This window comes from Myxocyprinus asiaticus, chromosome 16 (genome assembly GCF_019703515.2).
Source record: "Myxocyprinus asiaticus isolate MX2 ecotype Aquarium Trade chromosome 16, UBuf_Myxa_2, whole genome shotgun sequence".
Lineage (NCBI taxonomy): Eukaryota > Metazoa > Chordata > Actinopteri > Cypriniformes > Catostomidae > Myxocyprinus > Myxocyprinus asiaticus.
In genome coordinates this window covers 28,698,562-28,716,321 of record NC_059359.1, presented here as the reverse complement: position 1 = coordinate 28,716,321, position 17,760 = coordinate 28,698,562, and the positions used below count along the sequence as shown (strand labels likewise).

Sequence of the window (17,760 nt, the reverse complement as noted above, 5' to 3'; positions counted from 1 at the left end):
CAACATACTTGTTCCTCACCATATAGGTAGTCATCCTTTTGGCCAGGACAGAGAAAAAGGTCTTTCCTTCGACACTCAAGAGAGAAATGGTTCGGAACTGGCTGATCTCAGAGGAGTCCGCTTTCGGTATGAAACAGCCCTCTGCTCTTTTCCAGGACAGTGGGATGATGCCTTTTACCATACCCTCCACAAAAGTTCCCATAGCCTGCAGAGTAACATCGGACATCTCTTGTATACTTTATAAGGTATACCACTTGGTCCTGAGGCAGATGCTGATCGGGCTTTCTGTACAATTCCTTGGACTTCTCTCCATGTTGGTTCACTGGTGTCGAGCTCTTAATTTATAGTTATGTAGTATTTACTGTAATACTACTACTACTACAAATAATAATAATTAATCAATAGTAATTGTATTATTGTGTATATTTAAGCAATATTGCACATCTGTGGTTCTTTGTTGTGCAGCATTTTATTTGAAAAAATATAACTCCAATGTTATACTCCAATTCTGGATTGTGCTGTGAGCTTCTGTATAAAAGCACTTCATTTGATAAAAATAATACAACATTATGTTGAAAATTAATTGTTATATTTTAATTTGATTAAAGTTTTAATCAGTTCATTTATTTAAACACCATTTTTATTATAACATTGAAATAAATTGTTGGTATGGAATTTCAGAAAAAAATAAAACAAAAAACAGGTCTCGGACTTTGTATCGGCTAGTACCAAACAGGAAGTATCGTTACTCATACACGTTCTAAAAAAAATGGTATCGTGACATCCCTAGTTTTTATATGACACATCAAGTGCAGCAAAATCGCATCATTTCTTGAACTTGGTTATATTTGCATATGGTGTGATGCATGATGCAGATGCATGAAGTGACCTAGGGCCATTCAGACCGAACATGTTCTTGGGGCAAAAAAGCTAGATGCAGCACCTCAAATTAAAACAGATAAAAAGTTGAAATTCAAACAGATGAATTTCTTTTTAACTTGACACAGCATCTAAAAAATGTGGCGTGAAGAAACAGCGAGATGTGGCGCAATGGTCAAAGACGTCCGTCCAGCACATGATTACATAGAAAAACAATTAAAAAAAAAAAAACAGCACAGACGGACGCAAAAACATGATTGGTATGAATGGCCCTTTTTACTGGCTGCTAAACTTGTCATCTATAATCTCTATTTACCTTCTTTTCATACTTTTGTCACTCCTTTTTGTCTCTCTCCTGCTTTACCTCTCTTTTAGGTTTGTGTTAGCAATAGTAGACAGCGGAGCATGTGTGTCGCTCATGGGTGTTTCAATATTTTATCACCGCTGCCCAGCAACCAGTCGTTACCTGGCCTTCTACCCAGCCACGCCCTCAGGGGCAGAGCCAACTTCTCTGGTTCCAGTGACTGGGACTTGTGTACCTCATAGCCAATCACAGGGCGGAACAGCTCCGAGAATGCACTGTAACACAGAAGGTGAATGGCTGGTTCCTGTAGGAGGATGTACGTGTGATGCGGGATATGAGCCCAACCATAATGGCTCAGCCTGTCTGGGTGAGTCAACAAAACATGTAGTCACATTGATTCTGTACACTACACTGATAAAGCGAAAGTATTCCAGTTTTCTGTACACTACACTGATGTAATTTTAAGGATTACTTGGGTGGATCCATTTCTAGAGTCCCCATGTTATCACCCACATAACCCACACTTGATCGCACCAAAAAATACACACTCTGCATTGCTCAATACACTATGTTTGTGTGGGTTTACTAAGGATGAATTTGTCCCCAGATATTAGTTAAATAAAAAAGCCTTCTTTGTGGACATTGGGGATGTCCTCATTGAAGAAAAAGAAAAAAGAAAAAAAAGATTAATATATAAAATACATAATGTATTTTAAAATATATATATTACTGTATTTATACAAAAAGGTCTAAAAACAAATTGTTGCGCTTAGCGGTATTTAGGGACACAGTCGGTGTTCAGATTGATACAACTGGTAGTGTATCACAACAGAGCATGCAAGCATTAAAATTACTACAGAATTAATTAACAAAAGATTCTTCATACATGACAAAGGATGTCTTCTCTGATAAACCTTTTTCAAATTATTTTCTTTTAAATTAACCTTACAGGCAGCACCAAACTACATCAGTCCTGACGGATCTCCTTAAGCCACTAATACACTAATAATATATTGATAACACTTTATACTTCCATTTGCCATTAACAAACATATACTGTAGGTAGGCCTAATTCTTAACAGATTAGTAGTTCATCAACATTTAAATCTTTCAAATCAAACTTTCATGACATTCATAAATACATTAATGTCTTTTCAGTTTTAACTGTCTATTACGTGTTGTATAATGCAATAATGCTTAATGGGTTATTCATGAAAGTTATAAAAGGTTTATATATTTTATATGACATACACTACCACAAAGAAGCAATTCTGCGTCTGTCTATGCTGTTTTTGTAATTGTTTTTCTATGAAAACATGCACCTGACCAGTGGTTCCCAGCCTTTTTACTCTAAAATGTATTATATACAAGTCTACACATACACTATATCACCCCCCTGAAGGCGCGCTCTCTCTCCTCGCATGCTATGTGTTTGCTCGTGTGCGCGCGCCAGAGAGCACTATCATCGATGGCCGTGAGAAATGCAAAATTATGATTATAATATAATGATTTTTGGAAACGTGCATTGCCACGGATTTTGCATAACCGCGATAGACATGATACTTGATACATTTCTCACAGTTGACATTTCTATTACACACTGACACAGAGCCATGCAGCTGCTTGTTGGTCTCGTTCTAAAGCATCAACAAGGTATGCCATTTTAAGAGGTTTTTAAAGTCTTACAGTGCGTGGTTATGATGTTATCGAATTTTCATGACCATTGAAAATCCAAGAAAAAGAAACCCATTGTCCACACGACAGCCAGCACACCTGCGTTAGAAGCAGAATACTGTAAATTTGGTGCACCTCATCCTCACGCATTTGTGCAAAGAGGTTGTTATTGGTAGTGACATTTCATGATTTTTAAAATTTCATTTTATGTCTGAGATTTTGCTTATCACGTTGAGTTAGACGAGGACACTGACACACTGTTTACTGTTATCGCGCATATTTTGGACTCGCACATTTTAATTTGACTCGCTGTTTTTCTCAGAAACTTGCGTGTGAGCGCGAGATTAATCCATCAGTATTCAAGACGCTGTCCATCATTTTGACAAATAAAAACAAGCAAGAAACTCCGCTTTAACCATCTTCACGTGGTATATCTCTCCCTCTGTCTCTGCGTGAGCATGAAAGAAAGAGAGGGAGGGAGAAGTCAGCGCTCGCAGCCAAGTGAGAGTGAAAAAATGTGCTTTTAATGCAAAAATAAATAACGCACCTCTTTAAAATTATTTGGTATATGAGGGAAGATACATTAGTGATTTTAATTCTGCTGGTAGGCTGCAATTATAAGTTCATAACTTTGGGCGTTAAATCAGCTGTTACTTGCGCCATGCGCCCAAATACTTTTCTGCATTCGCAAGCAGTAATTTTCACTCGCAAATGCGAGTAAAACGCTTGCACTGGAGAGCCCTGATTATTGTAAATATCCACAAAATTTACCGTATCCTAACTGTGTAAATTAAATAGTATTTGTCAATATTATCTTTACTAAAATACAAATATTTGGGGATCAATCCCCCCCCCCCCCCCCCCAGTCTATTTTTGACTTCTTATAGGGGGAGTCCCTAATGCCATATGGGGGTCCCGGATGCCCCCAGCTACCCCTCAATTCGAACACTGGTAAAATCTCTGCCATTATGAGGACCAGCCAAAGGTTCCCACAATGAAAACAGCATAATAAAGATACTGAATATTGTCTTAATGAAAATGTCAAAATGCAGAAAGGTTTGTCTTTGGGTTTGGTTTAGGGAACAAAAAATATCTTTAGCACAGTATAAAAAAACAGAAGTCAATAGAAAGTCCCCACAGGGATGTAAATTCAAAAAGTGTGTGCAAGGATTTCTGCATCTACCTGTCTGTGTCAGGATTGTTCTTTGTCACTTTGTCAGCATAACATGTGCTTCTGTGGGTATGTGGTTGACACATCTCCTCTCTGTATTCTTTGTAATCTGTGCTGTGTGTAGATTGGCTGACAAAAAATAAATATTGAGAGAGAACAAGAGAAAAAGAGCCATGTTTTTTATCTCTTAGAGGAGATAGCAGTCAAAATGAGACAAACTCATCTTCAGCATCAATAAGTTCTTCCTCTCTCTCTCCCAAAGCAATGAAGGGAATGAGGTCAAAGAGACGAAAAGACAAGGAGAGAGAGAGAGGTGCAGCAGAAGTGGAGGAAAGCGGAAAGGCATTACAGGGTTAAATTCTGGGGGCGATGCGAGTAAATCAGAAAATAAGTTTTGGGATATCTTGAAGACGAAAGTAGAGTGGGGGTGGGGGGGGGGGGGGTTGGGGGTGGAGAGTGAGTGGGGAAAAGAGAGGGATGTGACATATTTAGGTCACAGTGATGTAATGGCCATTCAGCTGTACAAGTGACAGAAACCACAGGGAAGAGGAGGGGGGAAGGATCTAGTAGTGGACACAAGTTAAAGAGGATTGAGCTTCCAGCAAATCCTACAGAATTCAAGAAAATGTTGGATTGGCAGAAGTCGTGTTGAGAGAGTGATGGACAGGGTTTGGTTTTATTTGTGTGCAAATATACAATTGATTGATTGAATTGGTTTTGCAGAAGATGTTCTGTGCTTTAATTTTAAGAGTCAGCGTAGGTGCTTTATAGATTTGGTGCAATATAAGCAATCACATTCACTGGCTGACTGATTTTAACTTCCCTTGCATGCTTTGTCTCCTGTATTTCAAGCACAGTATCAAAAATGAAAAAATAATGGGAATTCTGATTAAAGGTTATGTGCGTAATTTTTTGTCTTACGTAAAAACACGTTCTCCTATCCCAGCTTAATAATGCAGAGACAACTGCAAGTAACACATTTGTAGGTTGATTTCCTTGAAAAGTGTAAACACTTTTGCGCTATCAAAACAATCTGTTTGAGCATCCCAACCAGGGGTACGTTTCCCGTACAACACAGTTATTCACCGCTTAACCACCTTAGTATGATGTATCATTGGAGAAATTAACTAGCTAGTCACGACTGTTTCCCAAAACCATAGAAACTATGTCGCCACCCATCTTTCGAAACCACATTTGTTCAACAATATAGAGCTTTCATTAATGGCGTTATGCAGGGGGTGGAGTTATAATTTGTGTGGATATTTAATTATAAAAGCTCATTTGCACGTACTCCAGAAAGCTGTTTAATGTGCGAAAGCTGCTGAAGACACAAAAGTGGTGTGCACTGTGTAACTGTGACAGATACATTATGCTGCAATAGTGGGGTTTCCCTTTACATCAGATGCTGGGATTCCCCAAACACACTTGAGCATATGAGCACATGCGCACTCTTCAAAAACATATAAGAACTTCACTTAACACATAAGTTGTTTTCTCTGACAGAAGCTGTGTGATTAAGCGCTTTCTCTTAACCGCAGGGTATGAAATTAGCACCCATCACCCGCCAAATGCGGGTATTTCATGCACATTTACAGGTAAGTTTGCTCATCTACCTGTCAATGTGGTAGGCGACCTGTAAGAGGTCTCGGAGTGACATACATACGACAAGAAATGCTATTAGACAAAAAGATGCACGCTTGAAGAAACACACTAGATGATATTTTGAAGAACAAATTAAAGAAATGCTGTCAATGCGTGTGTCTGATTTGCTGTGTATTCAGAGAGTCATTGCCGCTTTGGCGCTCCCGTGTCTTGCGGAACATGCTCTTATTGTGAGTTCTCACTATTTGATATCTGTCTGTCATCTCGGAACAGTTTTCAAGAATTTTGTCTGTGAACACTGTATATGATCTCAGACCATCTCAAGATATATACGCAAATGACATGCAACAACACTGGGACTACAGTTGAATTGTTATGTGTCATCATAATTCAGTACAGCCTCTGAAATGGTCCTTAAACAAGACATTTATTTTATGTGCTTGTCTACTCTTTAGCCTCCATTTGTAAATTGCAAAATTATCAATTTGAGAATAATAATAGCCTATGGGGTTGTATGATATATTGTTACATGTTATTTTTTATGTTCTAAAATAACATAAAAATTATATATTATATATATATATAATTAAATATATAATTTATAATATATTTATATATACATACACACACACTACCGGTCAAAAGTTTTTAAACACTTACTCATTCTTTATTATAAATTCTTTTTCACTTTTAGAATAATAGTAAAGTCATCAAAACTATGGAATAACATAAATGGAATTATTGGAATTATGTTGTGACTAAACAAAATCCAAAATAAATCAAAACTGTGTTATATTTTAGCACCTTCAAAGTAGTCACCCTTTGCCTAGAATTTGCAGACTTGTACTCTTGACATTTTCTCAACCAACTTCTTGAGGTATCAGCCTGGGATGCTTTTTAAACAGTATTGAAGGAGTCCCATTGGCTGCTTTTCTTTATTATTTGGTCCAACTTTGTTTTATTATTAAATTTTAGTTTTATAATGAAATAAATTAATATGGTGGCATAATTATATTTTGTTTACAAAACTAATTTCAAACATTTAAGCATACACCTTCATATCAAAAGATTTTTAAGATCATGAGAAACATTTCAGTCAAGTGTAATATATATATATGTACACTACCAGTCAAAAGTTTTGTATACTCCCTAACCCTGTATTATATATATATATATATATATATATATATATATATATATATATATATATATATATATATATACAGGGTTGGGGAGTAACGAAATACATGTAACGGGAATACGTATTTAAAATACAAAATATAAGTAACTGTATTCCACTACAATTACAATTTAAATCATTGGTAATTCAAATACAGTTACATTCAAATAGTATTTTGATTACTGAAGAGATTACTTTGCATTTTATTGTCATTTGTTTCATTTAATATTTAGTCCTTTCAGATGGAAAACATTTATACATATAAATGATGCGATTCAAAGTGCATTTGAACAGCGGTGAAACACTTTCTTAAGATGTGTAACATTCATACGAGCAGACAGAGAAGTAAGTTTGAAGTAAGTTTGGAGCAGAAGAAATAGAAATAAATCTTGTGTAAATTGTCAGCTTTACGCTAAGCTAAAATGCTATTTCTATCCATTTTACATGCACATTACCAGGCACGATCATATTTTTTAACCAAGAAAATTCACGTTGGATTATAATTTCTTTTTTCTAGTAAGACCTTTGATATTAGGGCAAAAGTCATATTCTTGATAATAATTTTTGGATTGTTTTCCTGTAAAAATATCTAAAAAATCCATAAAACAAGATTAATTTGATTTATCTTGTTTTAGAAACAACACTGCATAAGATATTTAGGTTTTTCAGAGAATGTATTTTTAACATGTGTATTTTGTCTTACTGTACTGGCAGAGTTTTTATAGTCAAAACAAGTGAAAACATTTACCAGTGCTGAAGAAGTAATCCAAAGTATTTAGAATACGTTTCTGACCTTGAATAATCTAACGGTTACAAATTACATTTTACAGCATGTATTCTGTAATCTGTAGTGGAATACATTTCAAAATTAACCCTCCCAACCCTGAGTATAGATTAATATATTTAAAGTATATTGCAAAATATTCATATATATAAAAATATATAAGCAGTTTAAGAGTGCAAGGAGAGATCATTCGCAGTGCATCAATGGAAGTGGGTGGTTGCTGCAGAACTCTTTTGCCACAGTTTGTTTGCCGGGATTCTCTTCTTGGTGGAGCATTTTTCTTCAGGATTATGGGTAGTAATGTTTTTCACTAGGAATTTGGCTATAAAAGTTGAAATAATGAGGACTGATCGCTTCAGCAGAAGCACATATTATCGGTAGGTCTGTCTTTAACAGTTTATAAGTTATCGTTAATAATCAATTCCCCTATGAATTGGATTTTTAGTTCCGGAACTAGATTGTTCCGCTGTACTCCCTTTAGAGTCTTCAAAATGCATAAATGTAATGTAATATAAAATAAATAACTTATGAGAAGAAATCTTTTTAGAGCTGTTCAGTCATGACGTCAATTTGTAGGGGAAACTGGAAGTCTAATTCGCCATGGGTTCCCTCTGAATTTTTCTATGGGTTTTTATAATGAGATTTTTCAAGTTATGAGTAAAATAGGGGGTCATGTGATGCCATGCGAGGAGCAGACGTGTGAGTGACAGCTCTGTGCACTTTTCATGTTATAATCCGGCGAGATTCAATACACCCAGTTACATATTTGTTCTTTGAGGTAAACATGGCAAAGAAGTCAAAATCGTCTCTGGAGACTTTAAAAGACACTTACGTGCTCAAGATGTAACCTCTGTCGGGCCTGCTGACCGGGGACTCTATTTGGATGGCGCGAGAAGAAATCCAGTGTCAACTGTCCAACATGTTTGTGATGCTGACGAAGGCTGTTGCTGACTTGGAGGATCTCGTTGTAATACGTCGATCGATTAAGGCGATGAAAACAAAATTCTCTGAGTTGGTTACAAGAGTTGAGAAGCGGATCGATTATCTGGAGTCATCGGAGAGGGAATTATCTGATAATCCGCTGGCGACCAAAGTTGATTTGGAACACGTTCTTGAAAAACTTGAAGATCTTGAGAATAGGAGCCGCAGGAATTACATCCTAATTGTTGGAATTCCTGAGCATGAGGAGGGCAGAGATATGGTGAAATTCCTAGACGAGCTCTACCCGAGTCTGCTCGACATAACAGGCCATAAGCTGGAAATCGAGTGAGCTCACAGAGTCCCGGCTCACAGATCGGCTGAGGGAAACAGGCCCCGATCAATTCTGGCCAAATTTTTGAGATCATCCGATAAAGATCTTGTGTTGCGCAAGGCGAGGAGCAAAGGAAAGCTTTCTTGGAAGAATCACAATATTTTCTTGTTCCTGGATTTTGCGAATACGACAAGAGAGAAATGCTATCAATTCAAGGAGTGTATTACATCAATGGAAGATTGCTTTTGCACTGATGTTTCCGGCCAAACTGAGAATAGATGCGAAGGATGGCCGCAAAGTATTCACATGTCCCAAACAAGCACTGTCCTTCATAAATACATTGGAGTAAGCCATTTGGTGTTTCTTATGTGAGTGGATTGACTCACTGAACATACACTCAATTGTCTGAGGAAACTGGGCGCCATTTTTGTTTCTGTTTGTGTTGGTTCCGTCTAGTGGCTGGAGTTTATTTTGTTGAATAACAAAAAAATTTCTCCTTCAAGAAACTTTTGCATTGATGGAGGATCGCTTTTGCACTGGGGTTCCCGGCCAGATTGAGAGTGGATGCTGGGGATGGCCGCAAAATATCTACATGCTCACACAAATGGATGTCTTTTATAAAGTTGGTGGATTGAGTAAGTCATGGTGTATTTTTTCATGCGGCCTCCGAGTGAATTTGACTCTTGACCATCTGAGGAACTGGGACGCCTGTTTTGTTTCTTTTTGTGCTGGTTCCGCCTAGCAGCTGGAGTTTATTTTGTGGAATAACACTCCTTCGGGACAGCTGTGGATGAATCTGTTCGTTCCTTGTGCTTATGCCTCCTGTTGGCTGGAGATTGTTTTGTGGAGTACTTTTTGCGGGACATTGGAATGATTACGTCATCTGCTGCATTCATAAACAGCCGGCTCACTGAACTCTTGTTTGTTTGATTGTTGCACTAATGTTGGAATGTGGTCTGTATAATCTTGTTTTTGACACACAATTTATTTTGTCTATTATATCAAAATATCAAATGTTAATATAAGTGTGTTATCTTTCTCCACATGGAATGTGAATGGTTTGGGGCACCCCATAAAAGAAGGAAGGTTATTTATTTTCTTAAGCGTAAGAAATGTGGTATAGTGTTTCTTCAAGAAATGCATCTTTCCCCACAGAAAGCTGAAAAAATTGGGAAGATATGGGGTGGGCATGTTTTCTTTAGTGCTGGCTCAAGTAAGAGTAGGGGAGTCATTACATTGATAAGTAAACATCTACAATTCAAATCTCTCAAACAGATTAAAGATAAATTAGGGAGAATCATTATAGTTTTAGCAGAAATTCAGGGGCAAAGGTTGGTTTTGGCTAATATTTACGCACCTAACGGTGATGATCAGGGCTTTTTTATAGATCTTGAAGGGATGTTGCAAGCCACTGGCACCCCTCATGATATAATATGGGAAGAGACTTTAATCTTTTGATGGACTCAGTCCTTGATTATAGTGAAGCAAAAGTGTGTAAGCCCCCTAGAGCAACATTGACGCGTCACAGGATGTGTAAAAATCTTGGTCTTGCAGATATTTGGCGACTTTTGGACTCATCTGGTAGGGACTATACAATTTTTTTCATCAATCCATAAGATTTATTCTAGAATGTATTTATTTTTATATATAAGTCCCTCATTGCATCTGTTGTTGATTGCTCAATTGGAAACATCTTAGTCTTAGATCACGCCCTGGCGAATTTAGAGATGTTGCCACATATGGAGAAAAAGAAATCAAATAGTTGGCGCTTTAATGTATCCCTTTTCCAAAATCCTGATTTCCAACAAATGTTAAAGACTGAAATCAATGTTTACATGGAGACCAACTGGTCTTCAGTATCTTCTGTGGCCGTGGCTTGGGAGACAATTAAGGCAGTTTTTAGGGGTCGGATCATACAGTATGCCTCATTTACCAAAAAATAAAAAGCACGAGAACTCGTGAAGTTGGAAGGGAATATTAAAAGTGCCGAGGCAGAGCTGATGCGCAGAATGTCATCTGATGGCCTCAGAGAATTGACCAGATTTAAATACAGATATAATACTATTTTGTCGTGGAAAGTGGAGTTTTGGTTACTTAGGGCAAGACAGTCATACTTTGAGTTGGGGGACCAAGCAGGGAAGCTTTTGGCTAGATGTATAAAGCAGAGAGAGTCTTTTTCTACCATTCCCTCAGTTAAATCTGCTGGTGGTGAAATTTTTATCACGGCCATTGATATTAATGATTCCTTTAAAGAGTTCTATATTGATCTTTATAGTTACACATCTTTGTCTACTGATGAAGATATTAGAAAATTTGTGAAACTATTAGAACTCCCTAAATTGACGACTGAGCAAAAAAATTATATTGATTCTGAGATAAACTTGGAGGAGCTTGACGAGGTAATTAAGGCCTTACCTACAGGCAAGGCTCTGGGGCCAGATGGTTTTGTCGCTGAATTTTTTAGATCTTATGCTACTTCACTTTTGTCAGAAGTTTATACGGAATCATTCAAGAATGGAAAGCTAAGGGTTAAATATGAGGGTTAAATATTGATTCTGTATGTATATGTTTTGCTGTTCTTTATTTAATAGATGTGTCAATAAAAATGTTAATCGCAAAGTTATGAGTAAAATACATAAGGTCTAATGTAAACATTAGTTGACGATTTTGTTCTACAACATAAATTACACACTTTCATACCTCAAACGTGAATTTTGTGGCTGTATTAAATTGCATTTTTTTTTTTTTTTTTGCATAACAGTTGCTTAAAAATTCATGTTTGAGGTACAAAAATGTGTTATGTTGTAGAACAAAAGGAACACATGTCGTCAAGTAATGTTACCACAGACATTATTTTAGTCCTACTCGAGTTGAAAACCCCCATTATAAAAACCCATAGGAAAATCCAGAGGGAACCCATGGCGAATTATCTTCCGGGTTTTTGGACTACAACCTGAACAGCTCAATGGAAATGTTTTACCCATGATGCTTTTTTGTTGTCTGGATTGGCAATCGCATCAACTGACTTCATTTTGTAATTGGCAAAATTAATAAATAACTGAATTGATGTGAAATATTTTTTGGACAAATGTGCAGGTTTTAGCAAGAATCAAAGCCCCATAAGACCTGTCATCTCTTTTTCTTTGCCCTTAGTTGTCCTTCAAGATCATAGTGGTTAAAGCATGACTGAGCATATGAAGCAATTTCACCTGCACATCCACACTTTGCTTTCATAGTGGACGGTGGAAAGTTTAGTGTTTTTCTTTGCCTAATGCACATTTCAAATGTCACAGTTACAGAATCTCATAAATTATGGGAATAATTCACATATTTTGTTCAATATTATGGTGTTTTATAAAGGCAGTATGACTCATTCCCACTCCTGAAATACTGATATACTTGGTAGCAAGCCTGGAGGGAGGAGTGACATTGACTTGCTATGAGATTTATATAGTCTGCGCCTCTGTGTTGCCAAGACTATTCAGATAGTATAAAGGCAGTGTAGTGGCATTTTACATTTTCATATAAATCAGTACAGTATGATTCTCTGAAGTAAATGAAACTAAAGTGTAACTGGTGACCACTAGGCTGTTTGTAGTGTGACACAGAGAACTACTTGATTGACTCTTTGTTTTCATTACATTATGCATTATATTGGCACTTTTCCCATGCCTATTAAATATGTTTAGATATTGAGCTAGCATATCGTCCACCATGAACAAAAATTATGAATGTACTGTAAGTTTTAGCCAATTCACAGTGAATAAAAATGATGCGTATTGTCTGTATTTGCTTATTACTGTCTATCCATATGCTGGTTAATCAGTACCTTAATACTCCAACAATAACTGCAAATCTTCAGTTGTTATTGTTAGGTTCAATATCTTGTTTTATGAGGGAATGAAGATATGTTCTTTTAAAAAAGCCCCGCCAAAATAATTCCCAATTTATGTTTGTTTAAATATATTTTTTGTGAGCGACAGAGAAATTTACTTTGTTTACAATCATGATTATATGGTTTAATAATAAATCATCAGCTACTGAACTTTCAGTCTCCAGTTTAGCTAATGCCGAACAATTCAATCAGCAAAAAAAAAGTTGTGCAATGCCAAGAGCCTGCAGAGTATTACTAGGACATAATTCCAGATTAAATGCCATAATTATGGATTTTAATTATATAGAAATGTGTGTCCTGTGATGATTTCAACATAGTGGTCTGAGATGCATGATCCAGAGAATGACCGAATAAGTGCATACCTTTTTATTTCCCTTTTGTGAGGCTACATACTGAGTTTGTTGTATGCATGTGTTTGTGATTGTGTAAGATAGTGTGTTTATGTGTTTGTGTGTTTGTATTTGTGCATCTGTGTGCTTTAGTAAGTACGCTGCAAGCCAAATTAAGAGAATAAGAGCAACTAAGAGAGGGAGAGAGAGAGGAACGAGAGAGAGAGAGAGAGAAACTGGGTCAGCGATCTAAATACCAAGTACGATGTCAACGCCAAATTATACACTTCATTGAGGTCTCTCGCTCTCTGCCCATTTGCTTTTACAGTTTCCCTTCATCTGCATCTTTTTTAATGCTCCTAATTTTAATGTCAATTTTTCATCTCAGTTTCGTTTAATTTGAGGGATGCTCTTTTTATACAGTATGTGAACAGCCCTTCCCTCTCCAATGCCTTTTGCTTAATTCTCTCTTGATTTGATAAACAAAAACAAATAGGCCTACACAAACCAACAAACACTTGCAATAAACTGGTTATGACATGACAGGTTTTTTTTATAGCTAATTTGGATTATTACTTATTGAAAAACTCAAATGGTCATCTCGGACACTGATGTCTTAAACTGACGAGAAGGAAAATTGAGATAATAAAATCCTTATTAAATATTTATTCAAATCACTTGTATGATTCAATAATATAACACAGAATATACTCATCTTATTCAGACATGGAAAAAAGTGAACCTGTATTTATCACATCTAGTTAATGGAATTAGAAAATCTTATTACATTTTTAATTGCAAATAATAATAAAAAAAAGATTGCTAATACTAAATACACTCTTTTGTGAGTTGATCAGGAATGCTTGACGCCTCAGATTTTTGAGCATTTATTCATCTTTGTTAATGTTAGTTAATACAAATACAGTTGTTCATTGTTAGTTCATAGTCCATTAACTAATGTTAACAAACACAACTTATAATTTAAAAAATGTATTAGTATATCTTGAAATTAACATTAACCAAGATTAATAAATGCTTAATATGTATTGTTCGTTGTTAGTTCATGTTAACTAATGGTAATTTGTTAACAATATAACTATGTCAAGATCCTTGAGACTCATGAAAGAATTTGCATTTTTGGTGGATTTATTAAGTTAGCTGGGAACATCATAGTCAATCCACCCTCTTTGGCATGTGACAGAGAACAGCATACTGTAAACAACATTCTGATTAAATATTTCAAGCATTTATTGGCAGCACAGTAATTTCAGCATCTTGGAAGCACATAACTTTTCATTCTCAACGTGGGATACTGTAGCATGTCCTGTAGTATGTAATTTTCCTAGATAGACTTTGAGACATTGTTCATGAGATGGCATGTACATTTCAGAGATACAAAAGACAACATTTTTAAACGTTCTGAAATGCCAGATGTACGTGTCATAAGAAAAATTTCTATATCATCAGCCGATCAACAGCTCCGGCATTATGGTTTCACACCACAGAGAAATTCTCTGATCATTTACTCACCTTCATGCCATCCATGATGACTTTCTTTCTTCTACAGAACACAAACAAAGATTTTCAGAAGAATATCTCAGCTCTGTCTATACTATGCAAGTGAATGGTGACCAAAACTCCAAAAGCTCCAAAAAGGAGATAAAATCAGCATAAAAGTGATCCATATGACTCCAGTGATTTAATCAATGTCTTCTGAAGCGATCCAGTTGGTTTTGGATGAGAATACACCAAAATATAACTGTTCTCACCCAAAACCAGCTGGATCACTTCAGAAGACATTGATTAAATCACTGGAGTCTGATGGATTATGTTTATGCTGACTTTTTCTTCTTTTTAGAGCTATAATGAATTTATAATAAATGTTAAGTATTTAATTCAAATGAATGAAGAGTATGAACTTTAAAAACTGCCACTACATTTTATATCATTCACTTGCATTGTAATAATTCTTTAACAGGGTTTAGTTTGCAGCATTATCAATGCACCTATTTTGAAGAGTTTTGCACTGAGCCTATTTACCGTGTGCAGTGCGCTGAATTCCAACTGAATCCAGATGATTTAAGCAGTTCATAGCTATACTTTGAGGTTTGAGTTGTAGATTAATTAAAATCATTTGGATGTAAATGTGATTCCCCTCTTCATGTAAATTAGATTTCATTATGACTAAGTTTGTAATAATTGTCAATAGATCACTCCCAATAACAGTTGTATAATTTGTGGCCATTATGTAATGAAATATTCAGGGCTGAATTTAATAAACAGCGAACAGTGGCACTTTTGCATGTGGTATTTCAGCACTAAAAACCTGCATCTTATTCACTAATCACCCGCGATGTAGTCTATACAGGCGCAATCCTTTTGATTATTTAATTTAAGTTAATGTCATTCCTTTCTGCACAAACACGCCTCCTCTCTAAGTAAATCAGGCTCATTGTGCTTCATTCACAAAACTCTGTGCTATTTGCCTGGTGCAGTTAAAGCCCTATGTATACTACCATGTTGACGCGAATGCTCAGCGTCGGCATACAGTCGAACGTGAGCCTGTCAAAATATACTCCATATAACTGTGCACACATGTGCTGGTGTTTGGCGCATGCGCACTACGACTGCTTTGAGACACCAGACTTTTTCTTCAGGAGTTTAGACCCATAAAGATGTCTTTATATTCCTTCAGACTCTAGATATACAAATGCAAGTATCTCCAGACCTCCTCACACACACTCTTGACTTGCACATCCACTGTTGTAGTTTTACCTTCATCTCCTGATGTTTAGCGGTGATTACATCTTCTTCTAGCGCTTCTTTGTGACATCAATGGCTAAAGTAAGAGTTTCAACTTGTGGACCTACTAATTAGTGCAAATAACTCCAGGCGCAAGCACATCCTGTGAGTTCATGTCAGGGTTCTGCCCTTAGTTTTGGGTTTTTTCCCTTTGTGGCAGAGCCCTTACATGTACGTGTTTCCATGTCTATTTTAAGTCTTGTGTCTGGATTCAGCCACTTCGGTTGGTTTGGTTTATTTACTCCAGGCACTTGTGCTTTGTCTCGTGCTGTGTGAATGCACTTGAATTTGTGTTTTCTCATTCCCTTGTGCATTCGTGTCTGTCTTCAGTGATAACGCCGCCCTCTCGTTTGCCTTGTTACCTGTCTGATTATTAGTTGATTGTTCCCACCTGTTATTCCTTGTTATCTCCTTTTTTCTTCCCTATATAACCTCACTGTGTTTTCTGTCCTGTGCGAGTTCGTTGTGGATGTTCCAGTGAATGTCTCCCTGTCAGGTATCTGTTAGTCTTCCCTTTGCCTGCCCTGGACTGTTGAGTTTTCCCCTACGGAGTAGTTTTTGTTTGTTTTCTGTTATTTTGTTAATAAAAGTCCTTATTCGCCATCCTGCATTTGGGTCGTCTCTACTTTGGCGATCCTTGACAGTTCAAAGGCGCGCTCTGCTGATGACAAGATTTGCATCATGCGTCCTCCACCTCTGACCAAAGTATACTTTGAGCTTAACATTGCACTATATCTGCCTGAGGAAAGCAGGCCGAAAAATGAATTTTATTAAAAAGAGATGTTTTGTAAATTTTCTATTGATCATGGCAGCAGTAATTCACCAAATAATGATCAAACGATGGAGAAGAGCATTATAACCTGGCATATATCCAGGTGTGCAATATAGTCAAGAGCATGCTTTTACTGGGTGCAATTCATTCTTAGTGAATTCCTCCCTCAGTGTGAAGAATTACTTTATCTTCTGTGCACCAGCACCTTTCATGCAGCAGAAACATTGTCAGTGTGAAAGCACAATGTGAGCTTGTTGTTGCAATTTTGCTGCTTATTCATGCGCTATGAAACAGGCCTTATTCTACACTGTAAAAATAGTATTGATAAACAAACTTAAAAAATCAAGGCAACATGATGCAGTAAGATTGAGTTCTCTCAACAACTGTCCTAATCATTTTCCTCAGTTACATTGCTTTGTTTAGTCAATGTGAATTAGTTTTTTCACTAAATGCAAAAATTCTAGTTGAGAGAACTACTAATTTCTTGTTCAGCCAACTATCAACTATCAAATTCGCAATATGAGAACTTTCATTTTGTTATCTTTTTAATTATTTTTACATGACGTTAACTGTAATCTTTGCCTTTGAAAAGAGGTATATAGACACACAAAAGACCTCAACCCTTAACACACAAACCTCATTAAGTTGAAAGATGAGCTCCTAAAATCACCACATAACAACTGACTAACAGTGGCAAAAAAAAAAAACAACAATAACAGCATAAATAAAGTCAATAAACTTAAGCCCATAACACTTCCCGCATAATTTATTAATGTTGCAATGCATGCTGAGAACTCGCAAATCAGCAAAATTGTTTAACAGGGAATTGTTCGTTCAGACAACATATGCTAGCTGGGACAACATTTGGGGGAATATTGTTGGTCTAACATGTGTTTTTATGTAGATGAAAGTAATTTACATTTCGTAGTATCTGTGACTAAAAAAGCCAGATACAAATCAATAAAAAAAATTGTAGTATATGTCATCTCACTGGAACTATTTTATTAAGAAATCTGGGCCAGTTAATAATGAGGAAACTAGATGCTTAGTGGCCAAAATGTGGCCACAAGAGACGGAAACGAGACGAGTGAATGGGGAGTGTGAATCGGAGGAAGA

General features: G+C 36.5%; 1 protein-coding gene across 2 annotated transcripts in view; it reads left to right on the top strand.

The window, feature by feature from the left end:
- The window catches only part of LOC127454574 (ephrin type-B receptor 5-like), a 92,770-nt gene that overhangs the window by 51,004 nt on the left and 24,006 nt on the right, over nt 1-17,760 (top strand). For both annotated transcript variants that reach the window (XM_051721863.1, XM_051721864.1), the window contains exon 5: nt 1,255-1,550. In XM_051721863.1, coding sequence (XP_051577823.1) covers nt 1,255-1,550 — 296 coding nt within the window. The remainder of the gene's footprint in view (nt 1-1,254; nt 1,551-17,760) is intronic.